This window comes from Salvelinus namaycush, chromosome 26 (assembly GCF_016432855.1).
Source record: "Salvelinus namaycush isolate Seneca chromosome 26, SaNama_1.0, whole genome shotgun sequence".
NCBI lineage: Eukaryota > Metazoa > Chordata > Actinopteri > Salmoniformes > Salmonidae > Salvelinus > Salvelinus namaycush.
The window spans coordinates 7,846,134-7,867,396 of NC_052332.1; the positions used below are offsets into that span (position 1 = coordinate 7,846,134).

General features: G+C 43.3%; 1 protein-coding gene across 1 annotated transcript in view; it reads right to left on the reverse strand.

The window, feature by feature from the left end:
- aif1l (allograft inflammatory factor 1-like) overlaps positions 1 to 18,012 on the reverse strand; it is a 36,744-nt gene extending 18,732 nt beyond the window's left edge. Inside the window, exons 1-3 of the mRNA XM_038965525.1 lie at positions 17,863 to 18,012; positions 17,553 to 17,614; positions 674 to 740 (exon numbers count right to left, since the gene is read on the reverse strand). Coding sequence (XP_038821453.1) covers positions 674 to 740; positions 17,553 to 17,614; positions 17,863 to 17,887 — 154 coding nt within the window. The 5' untranslated portion in view covers positions 17,888 to 18,012. The remainder of the gene's footprint in view (positions 1 to 673; positions 741 to 17,552; positions 17,615 to 17,862) is intronic.
- Between the last annotated feature and the right edge of the window lie 3,251 nt (positions 18,013 to 21,263).

A 21,263-nucleotide genomic window follows, 5' to 3' on the forward strand; every position in this document is an offset into this window, starting at 1 on the left:
GAGGACGGGCTCATTGTAATGACTTGAATGGAATCGATGGAACGGAGTCAAACATGTTGTTTCAATGTGCTTGATGTGTTCGATACCATTCCATTTATTCCATTCCAGCCATTACAATGAGCCCGTCCTCCTATAGTTCATCCCACCAGCCTCCTCTGCTATAGGCCTATGTATATAATCTCAGGATTTGCAAGTAAAATACACACACAGAACACTACTGCAACTCTCACTCTCAGACCAGACCTGTCCGTGAATGATGACACACACACACACACCAGGGTTCTCCCCAGGTATTTTTTTAACAAGGTGCTGCTGCTGGGGGGGCTAATCTGGTCCTGGTTTCAGTGTCATTCTACTCTCTAAAACCACCTGTTCCCCCAGAGCCCTAGAATTACAATAACAACCAGAGGAGAGGAGGAGCAGCCACATTCCTGCTGTCTGGAACGCTGTGGAACCCCCTGGCCTCACAACCCACTTAGAAATCAGGTCAGAACACAGACACACTAAAACAACAGACACAAAATACAAACACATTGACATATGGCACACACACCCCCACAGGAAACCCACAGACACAACTTACTCACACCCCTCTTTGATTCAGACCAAAATTGGGACAGCGATACATCTTATATTCCAGGCCGGGAAGGTCTTTCCTGGCAGAATGACTTACTTTTAAAGGAATCTAGTTTTTCTGGGAGGTCCTCCTCATCCCGGTATTTCTGGTCTTCCATGTATTCCTGAGGAGAGAGGAAAAGGGGAGAAACTGAATCCGAGAGCCCATCAGAGAAACAGGTCTAACATGGTATCAGATTCACAACATTTAACCATCATGGCTACATCTCAATTATCACTCCTTCCTCCCACGTGTGCACTTGTTCACTTCCCTTCACTGAAAGGGAATGACTACCACATGCCTCCACCAATCCAATGCTTTTTCGATTGGTGGGAAGTAGTGAACGAGTGTAAACTTCAGGTGCAATAAAATATTACTGGGACGCACCAATGTCATTTACGCTCTTCAATGCAGAGGTTACAGTATCTACAGTTGAAGTCGAAAGTTTACATACACTTAGGTTGAAGTCATGGAAACTCATTTTTCAACCACTCTACAAATTTCTTGATAACAAGCTATAGCTTTGGCAAGTCGGTTAGGACATCTACTTTGTGCATGACATAGGTCATTTTTCCAACAATTGTTTACAGACAGATTATTTCACTTAAAATTCACTGTATCACAATTCCAGTGGGTAAGAAGTTTACATACACTAAGTTGACTGTGCCTTCAAACAGATTGGAGAATTCCAGAAAATTATGTCATAGCTTTAGAAGCTTCTGATAGGCTAATTGACATCATTTGAGTCAATTGGAGGTGTACCTGTGGATGTATTTCAATGCCTACCTTCAAACTCAGTGCATCTATGCTTGACATCATGGGAAAATCAGAAGAAATCAGCCAAGACCTCAGAAAATAATTGTAAACCTCCACAAGTCTGGTTCATCCTTGGGAGCAATTTCCAAACGCCTGAAGGTACCACATTCATCTGTACAAACAATAGAACGCAAGTATAAACACCATGGGACCACGCAGGCGTCATACCGCTCAGGAAGGAGATGCGTTCTGTCTCCTAGAGATTAACGTACTTTGGTGCGAAAAGTGCAAATCAATCCCAGAACAACAGCAAAGGACCTTGTGAAGATGCTGGAGGAAACAGGTACAAACGTATTAATAGCCACAGTAAAACATGTCCTATATCGACATAACCTGAAAGGCCGCTCAGCAAGGAAGAAGCCACTGCTCCAAAACCGCCATAAAAAAAGCCAGACTACGGTTTGCAACTGCACATGGGGAAAAATATTGTACGTTTTGCAGAAATGTCCTCTGGTCTGATGAAACGCAAATAGAACTGTTTGGCCATAATGACCATCGTTATGTTTGGAGTAAAAAGGGGGATGCTTGCAAGCCGAAGAACACCATCCCAACCGTGAAGCACGGGGGTGGCAGCATCATGTTGTGGGGGTGCTTTGCTGCAGGAGGGACTGGTGCACTTCACAAAATAGATGGCATCATGAGGAATGAAAATGATGTGAATATATTGAAGCAACATCTCAAGACATCAGTCAGGAAGTTAAAGCTTGGTTGCAAATGGGTCTTCCAAATGGACAATGACCCCAAGCATGCTTCCAAAGTTGTGGCAAAATGGATTAAGGACAACAAAGTCAAGGTATTGGAGTGGCCATCACAAAGTCCTGACCTCAGTCCTATAGAAAATATGTGGGCAGAACAGAAAAAGTGTGTGCGAGCAAGGAGGCCTACAAACCTGACTCAGTTACACCAGCTCTGTCCGGAGGAATGGGCCAAAACTCACCCAACTTATTGTGGGAAGCATGTGGAAGACTACCCAAAATGTTAAACATTGTTAAACAATTTAAAGGCAATGCTACCAAATACTAACTGATGTTTAGCAGATATTTAGCAGATGTTATTGCGTTTGTAGCGAAATGCTTGTGCAGTAGTATCTAACAATTCACAACAATAAACACAAATCTAAAAGTAAAAGATTTAAGAAAAATATTAATATTAGATCGAGCAATGTCGGAGTGGCATTGACTAAAATACAGTAGAATATAATACAGTATAAACATATGAGATGAATAAAGCAGTATGTAAACATTATTCAAGTGACTAGTGTTCCATTATTAATGTGGTCAGTGATTCCAAGTCTATGTATATAGGGCAGCAGCCTCTAAGGGACAGGGTTGTATAACTGAGTGGAAGCCGGCTAGTGACGGCTATTTAACAGTCTGATGGCCTTGAGATAGAAGCTGTTTTTCAGTCTCTAGGTCCCAGCTTTGATGCAACTGTACTGACCTTGCCTTCTGGATGATAGCGGGGTGAACAGGCCGTGGCTCGGGTGGTTGATGTCCTTGATGATCTTTGTGGCCTTCCTGTGACATTGGGTGCTGTAAGTGTCCTGGAGGGCAGGTAGTTTGCCCCCTGTGATCTGTTGAGCAGACCGCACCACCGTCTAGAGAGCCCTGGTTGTGAGCGGTGCAGTACCAAGCGGTGATACAGCCCGACAGGATGCTCTCAATTGTACATCTGTAAAAGTTTGTAGGCTGTCTTGTCATTGTTGGTACTACTGTTGTGTCGTCCGCAAACTTGATGATTGAATTGGAGGCGTGCGTGACCACGTAGTCATGGGTGAACAGGGAGTACAGGAGAGAAGTGGAGGTGTTGTTTCCTACCTTCATCACCTGGGGGCGGCCAGTCAGGAAGTCCAGGACGCTGTTCAGACCCAGGGCCCCGAACTTAATGACGAGCCTGTACTATGGTGTTGAATGCAGAGCTATAGACAATGAACTGCATTCTTACATAGGTATTCATCTTGTCCAGAGGGGATAGTGCAGTGTGCAATGTGATGACGATTGCGTCGTCTGTGGATCTATTGTGGCGGTAAGCAAATTCAAGTGGGTCTAGGGTGTCAGGTAAGGTAGAGGTGATATGATCCTTAACTAGCCTCTCAAAGCACTTCATAATTACAGAAGTGAGTGCTACGGGGTGATAGTCATTTAGTTCAGTTGCCTTTGCTTTCTTGGGTACAGGAACAATGGTGGACATCTTGAAGCAAGTAGGGTCATCAGATTGGGATAGGGAGAGATTGAATATGTCCATAAACACTTCAGTCAGCTGGTCTGCTCATGCAGACAAGCATGACCAGACCAGGACGCGGCTAGGGATGCCGTCTGGGCATTAACCCAGCCTTGCAAGGGTTAACACGCTTAAATGTCTTACTCACGTCGGCCACGGAGAAGGAGAGCCCACAGTCCTTGGTAGTGTGCCGCGTCGGTGGCACCGTGTTATCTTCAAAGCGGTCGAAGAAGGTGTTTAGCTTGTCCGGAAGCAAGACGTCGGTGTCTGCGACGTGGCTGTTTTTCCCTTTGTAGTCCGCGATTGTCTGTAGACCCTGCCACATACGTCTCATGTCTGAGTCATTGAATTGCGACTCCACTTTGTCTCTGTACTGACGTTTGTCCTGATTGATTGCCTCACGGAGGGAATACCTACACTGTTTGTATTTGGCCATATTCCAAGTCACCGTGCCATGGTTAAATGCAGTGTTTCGCCCCTTTCAGTTTTGCGCAAATGCTGCCATCTATCCACAGTTTCTGGTTTGGGTATGTTTAAGTAGTCACAGTGGGAACAACATCCCTTATACCAGGGCTTCTTAAACTTTTTCAGCTTGGGACGCAAATGAGAATTTCTGTGTTTTCCTGGGACGCAAGCTTATAAAAATATGCAACTATACATAAATAATCGGTACATTTCATTGCCCTTATGCCTAAAACAAATGCAATACAGACAAAAACAAATAACGAAATTAAATATCTATATACATATTTATTAATGTTTATTTCCCCCCATTAAAAACACTCGTACATATCTGTCTAGGTTGGAACTGTTGCTGTTAAAATACAATGCATATTTATTTTATTCTGAACTGGAATAAACTGATTGATCACATCACACAGATGTAGACCAGAAAACACACACAGTCCTAATGAGAGCATGTCTATTCTGGGCTCTGTTTTTGACAGTGTAACACTGAGGTCATGCTCAGCATTGAAACTGTTTCTGTACTTGTTTTTTAAGTATGTCAGAGTTGAGAACCCTGACTCGCCAAACTGGACCAGGACATCTACTGCTTTCTCAGTCAGGCAGGAGACCGCTTCCTGTTGTAGATGAGCAACCCAGAACTGTGTGAGTGTGTTTGCCTCAAAAAGCATTTTGCTTTAATCAGTTTATTCCAGTTAAGAATTTTTTATTTTTTTATTTTAACAGCAACAGTTCCAACCTGGACTAGTTTTCAACAATAATTCCTACAGTGAGCCTGATCATTTTTCATCTTCATCTGTACTGTTACTAGGGTAGCTAGCTTGCTTTGGCGAATGTTAGCTATTAGCTGTGTACAAGGCCAGGGGATTGTTTGAAACAGAAACTCGCATCTACTATGACAGTTAGTATGCCCTTATTTCTGCTTATCATCACCCGTTATAAAATGACAACAATGCCTTGCTAGCTGACTTACTTTGTCACATTTGAAGCACTGTTTCCTGAAGCATTCTGCCCTGTTCTGAAAGAACTCCCTGGGTTTACCATCATGCTGTGGATGTTTGGTCAGGACGTGTCGTTTTATTAATTTGTTCGTTATGAGAGACTCATTACTAAGCACTTCCCCGCACAAAACACATTGTGGACGCTCCTCGTTATAAGTTTGTATGAAAGAGAGAGAAAGTCATCGCTGTATATGCGTTTCATGACAATTGAGATCAGTCAGAACTTGTGGCTAGCATGAGTCCATTTCATGACAGCGGTGAGTGCTGGCGAGTGGGAATAACAAGACAGCGCTGCAGCGTGTGGGTCGCCGAGTGATCTTCACGAAAACTGCAGAAAAACGATCCGCTAAACCGCGAAGCACACGGGCATCTCCCTCTCACACTCGCGCAGCTGCCAAACTGAGCACAGGCCACTTCTAAGCAGAGAGCGCACTGAACAGAGAGCGCAGATGCACTTGGCCAAATCAATTCCAGTAATTAATGAAACAATTATACATTTACTCTGACACGTTGCGACCCACCATTAAGAGGTCGCTACCCATACTTTAAGAAAGGCCTATATGAACTCAGTCACCGTATCCATGTATTCGTCAATGTTATTCCCGGAACATATCCCAGTCCGCGTGATCAAAACAATCTCGAAGCATGGATTCTGATTGGTCAGACCAGTGTTGAATAGACCTAAGCATGGGTACTTCCTGTTTGAGTTTCTGCCTATAGGAAGGAACGAGCAAAATGGAGTCGTGATCAGTTTTGATTAAGGGAGGTCGGGGGCGGATCTTGTAGTCATCCCGGAAGTTTGAGTAGCAGTGGTCCAATGTTTTCCAGAGCGAGTACTACAGTCAATCTGTTGGTAGAACTTCGGTAGCGTTTTCCTCAAATATGCTTTGTTAAAATCCCCAGCTACAATAAATACGGCCTCAGGATATGTGGTTTCCAGTTTGCATAAAGTCCAGTGTAGTTCTTTGAGGGGCGTCGTAGTATAGGCTTGAGGGGGAATATACACGGCTGTGACTATAACCGAAGATAATTCTCTTGGGATGTAATATGGTCGGCATTTGATTGTGAAGTATTCTTGGTCGGATGAACAAAAGGACTTGAGTTTCTGTATGTTATCAAAATCACACCATGAATAGTTAATCATGAAACATACACTCCCGCCTTTCTTCTTCCCGGAAAGGTTTTATTCCTGTCTGCTGAGAACCCAGCTGGCTGTATGGACCGGGACAGTATATCCCAAGAAAACCCTGTTTCCGTGAAACAGAGTATGCTACAATCCCTGATGTCTCTCTGGAAGGAGAGCCTTGCCCTGAGCTCATGTACTACTGAATATTATCTAATAATATAGTCGGAAGCGGTGGATGTTGTGCATGCCTCCTGAGTCGGACTAGAAGTCCACTCCGAATACCTCTTCTTCTCCGGCGGTGTTTTGAATGCAGCCTCTGGAATAAGTTCAATTGCCCTGGGGGGTACGAACAAAGGATCCAATTCGGGAAAGTCGTATTCCTGGCCGTAATGCTGGTGAGTTACCACCGGTCTGATATCCAAAACGTATTTCCGTCTGTATGAAATAACACACAAAAAAAATGTAATACTGCAAAGTTGCTTAGGAGCAGAGCTTCCATGGAGGAGATGATTGAGAGAATTGTAAGCTGGGGATGCTTAGGTGGCCATGATGGTATGAGGGGCAGATCGGGAATTTAGGCAGGACACCGGGGTTAACACCCCTATGATAACTGGCAAGGGATCTTTGGTGACCACAGAGTCAGGACACCGTTTAACATCCCATCCAAAAGACAGCACCCTACACAGGGCAATGTCCCTTATCACTGCCCTGGGATTTTTCTTTTTTTAGACCAGAGGATAGAGTGCCTCCTACTAGCCCTCAAACACCACTACAAACAACATCTGGTTTCCCATCCAGGGACTGACCAGGACCAACCCTGCTTAGCTTCAGAGCCAAGCCAACAGAGGGATGCATGGTGGTATGCTGCTGGCCATGCTATGTCTCTAGGGGTTTTAAAGACACAGGCTGTGTCCCAAACAGAACCCTATATAGTGCACTACTTTCGAACAAAGCCCTTATGGTCCTGGTCAAAAGTAGTGCTCTATATATGGAATAGGGTGCCATTTGGGACTCACCCACAGTGTGTGTTTCTTCCTGTGCTATAGAGCTCATGAAAGTGGGACATGAGAATGACTCTGATACCGGAGTCAGTAAAGAAAGGCAGGCAGCCATTGTGACCGTTCAGGCGTAGCTCAGTAATGTGGTCCTGTACGGTGCGTTCATTACCAGGGTTGTGGGTTCAATTCCCTGGGCCAACCATACACAAAATATATACACACGCATGACTGTTAAAGCCACATGTCGTCGGAGGCTCCGTGTGATGTAATGGCGGATCCTCCGGAGGCATGCTAGAGGCTACATTGAGCTCAGCATCACCGTGCACCTCCTCCATTTTGTAACAACGTGGGCCGGGAGGTCCTGTATAAACACAAACTCACTTCCTTGACAACTTCCTTCTCAGACGCTTTGGATAAAAGAGTCTGCTAAATGGAATATATTATAGAATATGAAGAGACATTTGATGCCTGAAGAGGTGTTAGTACAGTACATGTGTGTGAGTGGGAGAGAAAGGGTTATGAAGAGTGTTTGTGCGAGTGGTAGAGCGTGAAATCGTAGGTGAATATGAGAATCAGCATTGCAGGCAATCTCTCAAGGACGGCGGCACGATTCAGTGGGTCTGACTCATCACTGCAACAAACACGCACCCAATATTATTAGCAACAGTGTTTCCCTATATTCTTTTCGGGGTGCTCCTCCGCTGCTAAATCGTTGCCGCCACTCCAAAAATATGATTTAAAAAAAAACAAATAAAACTGAAGTGATAAATACTGTACACACACACACAAATACCGTTTTTAATCATATTTTTGGAGTGGCGGAAACGATTTAGCATTGACAGAGCACGTCTAAATTAATATAAGGGAAACTCTCAATGAACATTGAACGTAGGGCTGTAACGATTCAAACGTTTAAGACTCCATCGGACCGGGGAGCCTAAACCGAACAGCCCTAGTCAAACTGAGCAATGTGCCCAGCTTTGCGCACTGTGCCCAGCTTCGCGAGGTAGACGGCCTGTTCCTGATCTTGCACATCTGCGCCACTCGGGAGCCAAAGCTCTGACAAGCGGTTTCAACTCGCTATTTGCATTTGAGGTTTGGTTCAACAGAATCGGTCAAATGGACACCAAAACACATCGAGACAATATTTTACTGTAGTAGAGAAGTTCACTTTTTTAACAATACCCGTTGTATGTCTCAACTACACAAATTACACGCAGAGCAGACACTACTAAAAACGACAGTATCAATGAACATTGATTCTAGAACATTAATGCTCAGTTTGTCGCGCGTGGCATTGGGGTACCCACGTACCGCTAGCATCATTTTAGCCAAAGACTGTTATAAAACAGACTAGCTGTCTAGTTTGTTTTATAAATGTGCAATAAGCATAAAACACAATTATATCATGAATTGCCAATTCGTTCTCATTCTGAGAAATAAGGTAGGCCAATTGATTTCAACATCTGAACAAAGTGGACAGGCTAACATGCTTTTCAAACAGTTGGAGACAGACAGAAAGGTGTGTTCATAACATCTGAATTGTTCAACCTTGTTTGCTAGCAAATAGATCCAAGTTCGCTAAACTTAAAATATAAAGATTAGCTGGCTAATCACTAGCACGTGGGCTTGAGAAATTGTTGACTAGACGTGTCAATTTTCTATAGCCTAATTCCTGCTACAAGAAGTTAGTCATTATTAGCGAATGAGCATTATGCATGGTTCTAGTTACATTTGTAAGAAAAATGGGAATTTTCATAGACTTGAAAGCCAGATCAGTGATTATTGAAAAAAGAGCAGGTTCAACTATTTGGATAAACTCATTACATTATTAGTTGGTCTTATGGTTGTTGAAGGCTTATATGTAGCCTAGGTATAACTTCACAAGCCCTGAATTAATTTGATTATTGCTGACTGTTTGAAATGCAGTGTATTTGACCTTAAAATTGTACAATGCTTAGAGAAAACATTTTTTTAAAGAAAAGTAAAAAAAACTAAAGAAAGCACACACACATATATATATATACACATATATATAGTGCATTCTCACAGTGCATTCGGAAAGTATTCAGACCCCATTTTGTTACATTACAGCCTTATTATAAAACTGATTAAATAAAAACATTTCCTCATCAATCTACACACAATACCCCATGATGACGAAGCGAAAACAGGTATTTAGACATTTTTGCAAATGTATTACAAATAAAAAACAGAGATACCTTATTTACATAAGTCTTCAGGCCCTTTGCTATGAGACTCAAAATTGAGCTCAGGTGCATCCTGTTTCCATTCATCATCCTTGAGATGTTTCTACAACTTGATTTGGAGTCCACCTGTAGTAAATTCAGTTGATTGGACATGATTTGTAAAGGCACACACCTGTCTATAGAAGGTCCCACAGTTGACAGTGCATGTCAGAGAAAAAACCAAGCCATGAGGTCAAAGGAATTGTCTGTAGAGCTCAGAGACAGGATTGTGTTGAGGCACAGATCTGGGAAAGGATAGCAAAAAATGTCTGCAGCATTGAAGGTTCCCAAGAACACAGTCCTCCATGGAAAAAGTTTGGAACCACCAAGGCTCTTCCTAGAGCTGGCCACCTGGCCAAATTGAGCTATCGGGGGAGAAGTGCCTACAGTCAGGGGGGTGATCAAGAACCCGATGGTCACTCTGACAGAGCTCCAGAGTTCCTTTGTGGAGATGGGAAGACCTTCCAGAAGGACAACCATCTTTGCAGCACTCCACCAATCAGGCCTTTATGGTAGAGTGGCCAGACGGAAGCCACTCCTCAGTAAAAGACACATGACAGCCCGCTTGTAGTTTTCCAAAAGGCACCTAAAAGGACTCTCAGACCATGAGAAACAAGATTCTCTGGTCAAATGAAACAAAGATTGAACTCTTCGGCCTGAATGCCAAGCGTCAAGTCCGGAAGAAACCTGGTACCATCCCTACAGTGAAGCATGGTGGTGGCAGCGTCATGCAATGGGGATGTTATCAGCAGCAGGGTCAGGGAGACGGAAAGATGAATGGAGCAAAGAACAGAGAGATCATTGATGAAAACCTGCTCCAGAGCGCTCAGGACATCAGACTGGGGGCAAAGGTTCACCTTCCAACGGGACAACGACCCTAAACACACAGCCAAGACAATGCAGGAGTGGCTTCAGAACAAGTCTCTGAATGTCCTTGAGTAGCCCAGCCAGAGCCCAGACTTGAACCAAATCAAACATCTCTGGAGAGACCTGAAAATAGCTGGGTTGCGACGCTCCCCATCCAACCTGACAGAGCTTGAGAGGATCTGCAAAGAAGAATGGGAGAAACTCCCCAAGTACAGGTGTGCCAACCTTGTAGCGTCATACCCAAGAAGACTCAAGGCTGTCGTCGCTGCCAAAGGTGCTTCAACAAAGTACTGAGTACAGTATTCCTGTTTTAATTTTTTGATGTGCAAAAATGTCAAATAAACTGTTTTTGCTTCGTCATTATGGGGCATTGTGTGTAGATTGATGAGGTAAAAAAAACTATTTAATATATTTTAGAATAAGGCTGTAACGTAACAAAATGTGGAAAAAGTCAAGGGGTCTGAATACTTTCCGAATGCACTGTATGTGTATGGTGTATGTAAATTATGTACACTACATGACCAAAAGTATGTGGACACCTGCTTGTCGAACATCTCATTCCAAAATCATGGGCGTTAATATGGAGTTGGTTCCCCTTTGCTGCTATAACAGGCTCCATTCTTTTCAGAAGGATTTCAACTAGATGTTGGAACATTGCTGCGGGGACTTGCTTCCATTCAGCCACAAGAGCATTAGTGAGGTCGGCACTGATGTTGGGCAATTAGGCCTGGCTCGCAGTCGGCGTTCCAATTCATCCCAAAGGTGTTCGATTCGGTTGAGGTCAGGGCTCTGTGCAGGCCAGTCAAGTTCTTCCACACGGAGCTCGACAAACCATTTCTGTATGGGCCGCACTTTGTGCATGGGGGCATTGTCATGCTGAAACAGGAAAGGACCTTTCCCAAACTGTTGCCACAAAGTTGGAAGCACAGAATCGTCTAGAATGTCATTGTATGCTGTAGCGTTAAGATTTCTAATCATTGGAACTAAGGGGCCCGAACCATGAAAAACAGCCCCAGACCATTATTCATCCTCCACCAAACTTTACAATTGGCACTATGCATAGGGGCAGGTAGTGTTCTCCTGGCATCCGCCAAACCCAGATTCATCCATCGGACTGCCAAATGGAGAAGCGTGAGTCATCACTCCAGAGAACGTGTTTCCACTGCTCCAAAGTCCAATGGTGGCAAGTTGTACACCACTCCAGCCGACGCTTGGCATTGCGCATGGTGATCTTAGGCTTGTTTGAAGCTGCTCGGCCATGGACACCCATTTCATGAAGCTCCCGACTAACAGTTATTGTGCTGATGTTGCTTCCAGAGGCAGTTTGGAACTCGGTAGTGAGTGTTGCAACCGAGGACAGACGATTTTTTCACACTACGCGCTTCAGCACTCGGCGATCCTGTCCTGTGAGCTTGTGTTGCCTACCACCAGCCTACCAACAGCTGGGGTATATTGTGTGTAGATAGACGAGGAAAAAAATGTATGAAATACATTTTAGAATAAGGCTGTAATGTAACAAAATGAGGAAAAAGTAAAGGGGTCTGAATACCTTCCGAATGCACTATACATAATTTACACACACACAGTCAGCTCAGACAGATCCAGCTCAGAGGCCCAGCTCAAAAGCTCCATCAGTAGCAGATTTTAATTTAGAATGTTTATGCAGCAAATATTAGTACATCGAATAGTTTCAAATTAAAGAGTATTGTTCCTGTATCGTATTGGAGCCCATGTATCTAGATACATATCGAATCTCTTGAAAGGGAAAGATGTACATCCCCACTAAAACCAAATCGAAACTGTAGAAATTACAATAGACCTACATTTATAGTCTCTCCACTCTGTCCAGCTTGTGAACAGTCATTAAAACGAAAGTTAGTCAGAGAGCATCGAAAATTCCAAAAGCATTCTTTGCTTATTTTGACAGCAAGGAAATATAATCAATTTGAAGAACGAATGAGGCCTGCGGGGGAACAGGAGTTTGACACCTCTGGGGTAGAGCAAATGCAGGGTGAAGATAGAGAGGAGCAGCAGAGCATCATTTTATTTTCATACATTTTGGAGTAGAATGTAGAAAAGTCACCAGAAATGACCTTCTCACAGTCGTTCTAGAACCCCCCCACATAAAAGGTTGTATTATTATGGAAATGGGGTGGCTGAACCAAAGTGCAAATCTGCTGAACACCACTGTCAGGCAGCTGATTCATAGAACTGGAGGTGGTGATGCAGGCATGTTAGTCACAGGCAGCATAGCGCTAAACCCAAGGCCGAGCCAATCATCAGTCAACTAGTGACTACACTGCACCTGGAATTACTGCTTTCTTGAGTATACCAAAAAAGGCTTGCTTTTTTACAATAGTACAAATGTATGCTTGTGCATATATGGTCGATGTCATCAGTTCACCAATATGGGTCTAAATTTTGTTGATGTTATTGCAGAAATGAGATGATAATTTTGTTAAATGGCCCACAAAACAAAAAAAACTGTGATTCTCCTGATTGACCTCTCTCCGCAACCTCCCACTGGGCAAAAACTGGTTGAATCAACAATGTTTCCACATCATTTCAACAACAAAAATGATCTATCAACATGGAAAACTGATTGGACTTGAAAAAAGTAATCAACGTAAGGGCATTGTCTTTTTTTCATCCAACTTTTAACCTAAAACCAATGACATGGTGAAATGTTTTGTTGATTTCCCATTGAATTCACATTAGTTGACAACTCAACCAAATGTAAATCAAAACTAGAAGTTGAAATGACGTCTGTGCCCTGAGGGCTGATTCTCTCTCCTCAATTCTAGGTTTGTTTCCATGTGACCAGAATGCGCGAAAGAGAGACAGACATACTTTCAGCCCCAGAGAGAGAGAGAAAGAGAGAGAGAGAGAAAACAGGCTTCTAGCCCCAAAGAGAATCTATGTCAACAGCAATCGCTGAAAAATCCTCTGCGGTATCATTAACAGCAAACATTTCCTCAGTGAAAACATTGTAAAATCAATGTACAGAAACAGCAAGTGTGCAGTTAAAATTGGCAATAAACACACAGATTTCTTTCCTCAGAGCCGTGGGGTGAGACAAGGATGCAGCAAGAGCCCCACCCTTTTCAACAATTATATCAATGAATTGGTGAGGGCACTAGAACAGTCTGCAGCACCTGGCCTCACCCTACTGGACTCTGAAATCAAATGTCTATTGTTTGCAGATGATCTGGTGTGTCACGCCCTGACCTTAGTTATCTTTGTTTTCTTTATTATTTTGGTTAGGTCAGGGTGTGACATGGGGGATGTATGTGTTTTGTCTTACGTTCGTTGGTTATTTTGATAGTGTGTTTAGTGTTCTTCGTTTCGGTAAATAAATAAGAAGAATGTATATATATCACGCTGCGCCTTGGTCCTCCTCTCTTCCACCATACGACGAACGTGACATGGTGCTTCTGTCCCCAACCAAGAAGGGCCTACAGCAGCACCTAGATCTTTTGCACAGATTCTGTTAGACTTGAACCCTGACAGTGAATCTCAGTAAGACAAAATAATGGTGTTACAAAAAAGGTCCAGGACAACAAATACAAATTATATCTAGACACTGTTGCCCTAGAACACGCAATGAATTATAACTACCTCGGCCTAAACATCAACACCACAGGTAACTTCCACAAGGCTGTGAACGATTTAAGAGACAAGGCAAGAAGGGCCTGCTATGCCATCAAAAGGAACATAAAACTTGACATCCCAATTAGGATCTGGCTAAAAATACTTCAAATCAGTTATAGAAACCATTGGCCTCTATAGTTGAGGTCTGGGGTCCACTCACCAACCAAGAATTCACAAAACGGGACACCCAATTGAGACTCATCCAGAATTTTGCAAAATATACTTTGTATACAATGCTAAACCCCAAATGATGCATGCAGAGCAGAATTAGAACAATACCCACCAGTTATCAAAATCCCCAAAAGTGCTGTTAAATTCTACAACGCCCTAAAAGGAAGTGATGACCACACATTCCACCACAAAGCCCTCACCTACAGAGAGATTAAAATAGAGAAGAGTCCCCTCAGCCAGCTGGTTCTGGGGCTCTGTTCACAAACACAAACAGACCCCACAGAGCACCAGGCCAGCAACACAATTAGAGTCAACCAAATTATGAGGAAGAAATATGATAACTATTTGACACACTGCAAAGAATCAACCAAAAAAACTAAGCAAATTGGAATGCTATCTGGCCCTAAACAGAGAGTACAGTCGTGGCCAAAAGTTTTGAGAATGACACAAATATACATTTTCACAAAGACTGCTGCCTCAGTTTGTATGATGGCAATTTGCATATACTCCAGAATGTTATGAACAGTGATCAGATGAATTGCAATTAATTGTAAAGTCCCTCTTTGCCATGAAAATGAACTGAATCCCCCCCAAAACATTTCCACTGCATTTCAGCCCTGCCACAAAAGGACCAGCTGACATCATGTCAGTGATTATCTCGTTAACACAGGTGTGAGTGTTGACGAGGACAAGGCTGGAGATCACTCTGTCATGCTAATTGAGCTCGAATAACAGACTGGAAGCTTCAAAAGGAGGGTGGTGCTTGGAATCATTGTTCTTCCTCTGTCAACCATGGTTACCTGCAAGGAAACAAGTGCCATCATCATTGCTTTGCACAAAAAGGGCTTCACAGGCAAGGATATTGCTGCCAGTAAGATTGCACCTAAATCAACCATTTATCGGATCATCAAGAACTTCAAGGAGAGCGTTTCAATTGTTGTGAAGAAGGCTTCAAGGCGCCCAAGAAAGTCCAGCAAGTGCCAGGACCGTCTCCTAAAGTTGATTCAGCTGCGGGATCGGGGCACACCAGTACAGAGCTTGCTCATGAATGGCAGCAGACAGCTGTGAGTGCATCTGCACGCACAGTGAGGCGAAGAATTTTGGAGGATGGCCTGGTGTCAAGAAGGGCAGCAAAGAAGCCACTTCTCTCCAGGAAAAACATCAGAGACTGATATTCTGCAAAAGGTACAGGGATGGGACTGCTGAAGACTGGGGTCAAATCATTTTCTCTGATGAATCCCCTTTCCGATTGTTTGGGGCATCCGGAAAAAAAGCTTGTCCGGAGAAGACAAGGTGAGCGCTACCATCAGTCCTGTGTCATGCCAACAGTAAAGCATCCTGAGACCATTCATGTGTAGGGTTGCTTCTCAGCCAAGGGAGTGGGCTCACTCACAATTTTGCCTAAGAACACAGCCATGAATAAAGAATGGTACCAACACATCCTCCGAGAGCCAACCATCCAGGAACAGTTTGGTGACGAACAATACCTTTTCCAGCATAATGGATCACCTTGCCATAAGGCAAAAGTGATAAGTGGCTCAGGGAACAAAACATCGATATTTTGGGTCCATTGCCAGGAAACTCCCCAGACCTTAATCCCATTGAGAACTTGTGGTCAATTCTCAAGAGGCGGGTGAACAAACAAAAACCCACAAATTCTGACAAACTCCAAGCATTGATTATGCAAGAATGGGCTGCCATCAGTCAGGATGTGGCCCAGAAGTTAATTGACAGCATGCCAGGGTGGATTGCAGAGGTCTTGAAAAAGAAGGGTCAACACTGCAAATATTGACTCTTTGCATCAACTTCATGTAATTGTCAATAAAAGCCTTTGACACTTATGAAATGCTTGTAATTATACTTCAGTAACATCTGACAAAAATATCTAAAGACACTGAAGCAGCAAACTTTGTGGAAATGAATATTTGTGTCATTCTCAAAACTTTTGGCCACGACTGTACACAGTGGTAGAATACCTGCCCACTGAGACTGACCGAAAATTAAGAAAATCCTTGACTACGTACAGACTTAGTGAGAATAGCCTTGCTATTGAGAGAGGTCGCCATAGGCAGACATGGCTCTCAAGAGAAGACAGAATATGTGCCCACTGTCCACAAAATGAGGTGGAAACTGATCTGCACTTCCTAACCTGCCAAATGTATGACCACATTAGAGACACATATTTCCCACTGATCACACAGACCCACAAAGAATTTGAAAACAAATCCAACATTAATTTTAAGCCTTTCACTGTAATGTCTACACCTATTGTATTCGGCACATGTGACAAATACAATTTGATAAACTCCTATATCTGTAAGGTGAAATACCACAATGTGCAATCACAGCAACATGATTTGTGTACCATTTCCATGAGAAAAGGGCAAACAGTTGAGCGCAAACATTGTAAATACCACCAATATCTTCTCCCACTATCTTCATACTACAACTATTTGCACATTGCTAAAACACTTTACATAGCTGATATAACACTTTAAATGTCAAACTTTTTTGAAGTGCAATGTTTACTGTTCATTTTTATTTAAAAAAAATGGATGTTGTTAAATTAGTTCTCACTTAGGTTTGTTTAGGTCTTATGCTTTGGCAATCTAAAAAGATGGTTCCCATGCCAATAAAGCCCCTTTGAATTGAAATAATGTCGAGAGAGAGAGAGACAGAGAGAGAGAGACAGAGAGAGAGAGACAGAGAGAGAGACAGAGAGAGAGAGAGACACACAAGAACAAGCTACTCAAATGCTGTGGGCCCGTTCCAGCCCACTTCCAGACAGTCGCCCCCGACACAAAGGGCGCATTCAGCCCGCTTCCCAAACACGCATTTCCCGTCTAAACGCAGGGGGATAACCGCCCGGCTCCAGGAGTCAGGGGAGAGGGGCCACACAGCATCTGCCCTTTTTCTGATTTTAGTCTTTAAATCAGGTTGGGGAATATGGAATTGGATAAATTGTAGGCAATATTTAGGGCGAGCAAATACATTAAAACCAGGAGCGAGAGGGACATTCATAGACTGACCCCCAGAAGACGTAACGTTAGCTGTGACGGGTATGCCATGCAACAAGTGGCTGTCGCTCTCACGACACAGGGAAGACCGCCGGCAAGATAACGGGTCACCGGGTCAATAACAATGAAATCAATCATTTATGACAGATTTTATCACATGCAAATAATATTGATAGCAATAATGCCGTTTACGTTATTAGCAAATGTAACTGGCTAAATCCATATTAGCTATGTGCTACCTAAATCAAAGTAGGTTCAAGGCCAAGTGGTATTATTCTTTCGAAAATAAATAGTTAATAGATTCATTGACAAAATAAAACGCAAATATCGACATTAGAAACATCACCGGATTTACCTTGTTTATTTCCTCGCATCTCTCCCTTTGTTGAGCTTTGAGTAATCCAAAGGCTTTCCCTCCTGCAAGAAAATAGATCGGACGTTAGCTAGCTACAGTAGTCTAATTTCATCACGTTAGCTAGCTGGTCTACTATCTAGATAGCCCTATTGCTAGTCCTTGCATGCTCCATTGCGGAGAGTGGCGAGCATTCCATTCCAACAGGCGAAACAGAACTAGCTGACAATAGATTGCAAATGCTAGCTAGCCCTTTAGCTTGATAGATAATCCCCCCCAAATATCCCACTCGGATAACGTTATTTGCAATTACCTTGAAATTTCTGATTCACGGGCATTGTGGAGTGAGTTTGATATAGTGAGATGGGGAAGGAGAAATCAGCGGACAGCAGCTCGCTGGTCTTCTTCCCTTCGCGGGGTATTGCCCTGTGTGGTATGGCTGTGGCGCGCTGCCGTGACAGTGGCTCCGTTTCTTATAGTTCAATGAGTGGGTCAGTCAATTCACAGCAAGTGACGCTCTCTGGCTCGCCAGAGATACGAGTGATTCTTGGTTACCCTCGTGTGGTAAATTAAAGAACTGCAAGTGTAAGGTACACAATCTGCTTTCAAAATAAAAAAGATTTGAAACTAACCCTGACATGTACAGACCTACCTAGACCTATTTGTGGATGTCTGAGATTTGAAGCAAAATTTTCTCAAACCAATTATACTGATCAGAATTAAAGTCCGTACGCCTCAAGTTGTAAATGTATTACACTTTTATTGATATTAATACAAAAAAAATGCTTTTCATTGTCTTTATTTGACTGCATACATTTACATGTGTGCTTTTATACAGTTTATCTATGGCTTTGGCAAAAGCTGATCCAATTTTTCCAATAGTTTGTGAACACTGCAGCTGCATCATCGTGTCAAATCAAAGTTGATTGGTTGTGTACAAAGATTTGCAGATGTTATTGCAAGTGCAGCGAAATGCCATTTTTTAAATTAAGAAATATCAGAATGAGCAATGTTAGAGACCAAAATATATATACATATACATGTAATGTATATAAATATATATACATATAATGGTGTGTATAGACAGTATGGCGAGTATATGAATAGAAAAGGTGTGTGCAGCTGTAGTTATATAGGATGAGCCATGACTAGATTACATATAAAGTGGGTAAAACAGTATGTAAACATTATTAAAGTGACCAGTGTTCAATGATACTATGTACATAGGGCAGCTGTCTCTAAGGTGCAGGGTAGAGTACTGGGCGGTAGACAGCTAGAACAGTGACTAAGGTTCAGGGCAGGGTCCTGGGCAAAGGCCGGCTAGTGATGACTGTTCAACAGTTTGATGGACTGGAGATAGAAGCTGTTTCTCAGTCTCTCGGTCCAAGCTTTGATACAACTGTACTGTCTCCGCCTTCTAGATGGTAGCGGGGAGAAATTGCCTAAATCATACTGCACTCACAATATCTTTTTTGCTGTCTTCTGGCCAGAGAACTGCAAGAAAAGCGATAGAGGGATTATTATTATATAACAATACCTTTATTGGCCCTGTAGTTACATAATTTGAGCACAATCTTTACTTAATTTTACCAGAACTAAAAAGTTAAATCCAAGCCCCCCTCTCCGTCCACCGTAAACAGAAACCCCACCTGATGCCCCACACACCAACATAGCTCTGGGGTCTGTACAACCCTCCCCTGCATCTGATGCTTTCTCGTTTTCCACACTGCCATTTTTGCCTGCCTCAAAAAGTAGTTAGCAGTTCCTATGCCTGTCTGCTACAGTGAACCTAGGCCCTCCAACATACAGGTCTAGTGTCAGCCCCAAACCTAGCCGGTACACCACCATTCCAGGACGGAAAACAGCCCTGCCAGCCTGGAACAAAGGAAAAACAAATGCTTCACTGTCTCCTCCAACACAAAAAGGACACCACCTCCCTACCAATGGATCAAGGTGTGACATGTCTGTTCGTAGAGACAGCCCCATGAAAGAGAGAGACGGTTTACATGGTTTACAGTGGACTGAACAGTTCAAAAAAGGAGAATTACAAGAATTATTAACAGGTCTTACCAAGTCTCTCTCTCTCTCTGAGTTTGGATGTGGTGAGGTTGAAAAGTAAAAGTTATCAGACAGCTCAGTCTTTCATCCCTATGGCTGTGGCCAAAGATATGCTCTTCGCTGCTCTCATCTGGACAGTAAGGAACACGGTCACTTAAATACACCTGTGTCTGGACACAAGTCTCAATGGGAAGGATCCTGAGTCCAATGTCTTTCTTTGCGATGGTTATAGCTTGGTATGTCTAGGTGAGCAACTGGAAGGTTGGTCCCTGTCAGAAGTCAACATGTGGAATGCAGGTTGGGCCATGTCAGAGGTCAAAATGGGGGCCAGAGACTGCATTTGAAACAATTTCAAATATATCTTTATTCATTGATTGTTGAAGAATACTGTATAACATAAATGCGTCATTTGCTTAGGTTTGGCTTCCTTATTCCATCTCGCTCACAACCCTTCGGGCATCTTACTTAACTCTTACATAAACAAACCTGATTCTCAAACAAGAATAAAGTGTGGTGTCTGGCACTGCCAGGCTACCTAGGGGCTAAGTGGGGATGTAGCCTTATATCATTCACAGACAACAGGTTGACACATCACTGTGTAGACACACATTCTTCATATAACTTGTGTACACAAAACATCATGATTGATGATGTATCAATTTATAAACCTATGCAGTCATATATGCGTACCAATTGTTTCGTAAGCCATAGAATGACAATAAAACAATTTGAACCAGTGAGTTATAACAGTTTATTAATGTTTCAGAAATATAAACCACATCTGTAACTTATAAAACCTTTAAAACTCTAGTCTTCCCGGTTCCGACCTTTTCTGGCTGCCCTGAGCCCGTTTGCCATACCATTCTGCCTGCCCTGACCTCGAGCCCACCTGCCGTCCTGTACCCATCTGACTCTGACCTGGTTTACGAACTTCTGCCTGTCCTCGACCTGCCTCTTGCCTGCCCCTTGTCTATTAATAAATATCAGAGACTCAAACCATCTGCCTCCTGTGTCTGCATTTGGGTCTCGTCCTGTGACGTTATAGTACAACTGGCAATGACTGACCCAGCAGATTCAGACCAGCTCCGCAAAACTGTGTCCCTGCATGGAGCCACCATTGGAAGACATGAGGAGCTACTTCAGAACCTTATGGAAGGACTCCATACTTTGGCGGAACGCCATGGCCAGGGTTTCAAAGCATTACTGGAGCAATTCTGTGGACTATCTATCAGGTAGCATGCCACAACGGAGACCTCCTGGGCGCTGAGTAATCCCCCTACCAGTGGTGATTTTGTCCAGCCTACCCCGGCTTCCCGAGAACCCTACTTACCTCCTCCGGAGCGCTATGCTGAGAATCCTGGAACCTGCCGGCAGTTTCTTTCCCAGTGCTCCCTCATCTTTGAGCTGCAGCCCTCTTTGTTTCCTTCGGATTGTTCCAAGATAGCCTATCTCATAACGCTGATGTCTGGAAGAACACTCACTTGGGCTATGACAGTTTGGGAGCAACAATCCGCCATTTGCCGTCATCTGGAGGATTTCGTTGCGGAGGTGAGGAAGGTGTTCGATTCTCCTGTGTCTGGGAGAGAGGCGGCCCAAAAGCTACTTCTACTATGTCAACACTCCCGTAGTGTGGCAGACTATGTGGTAGACTTTATC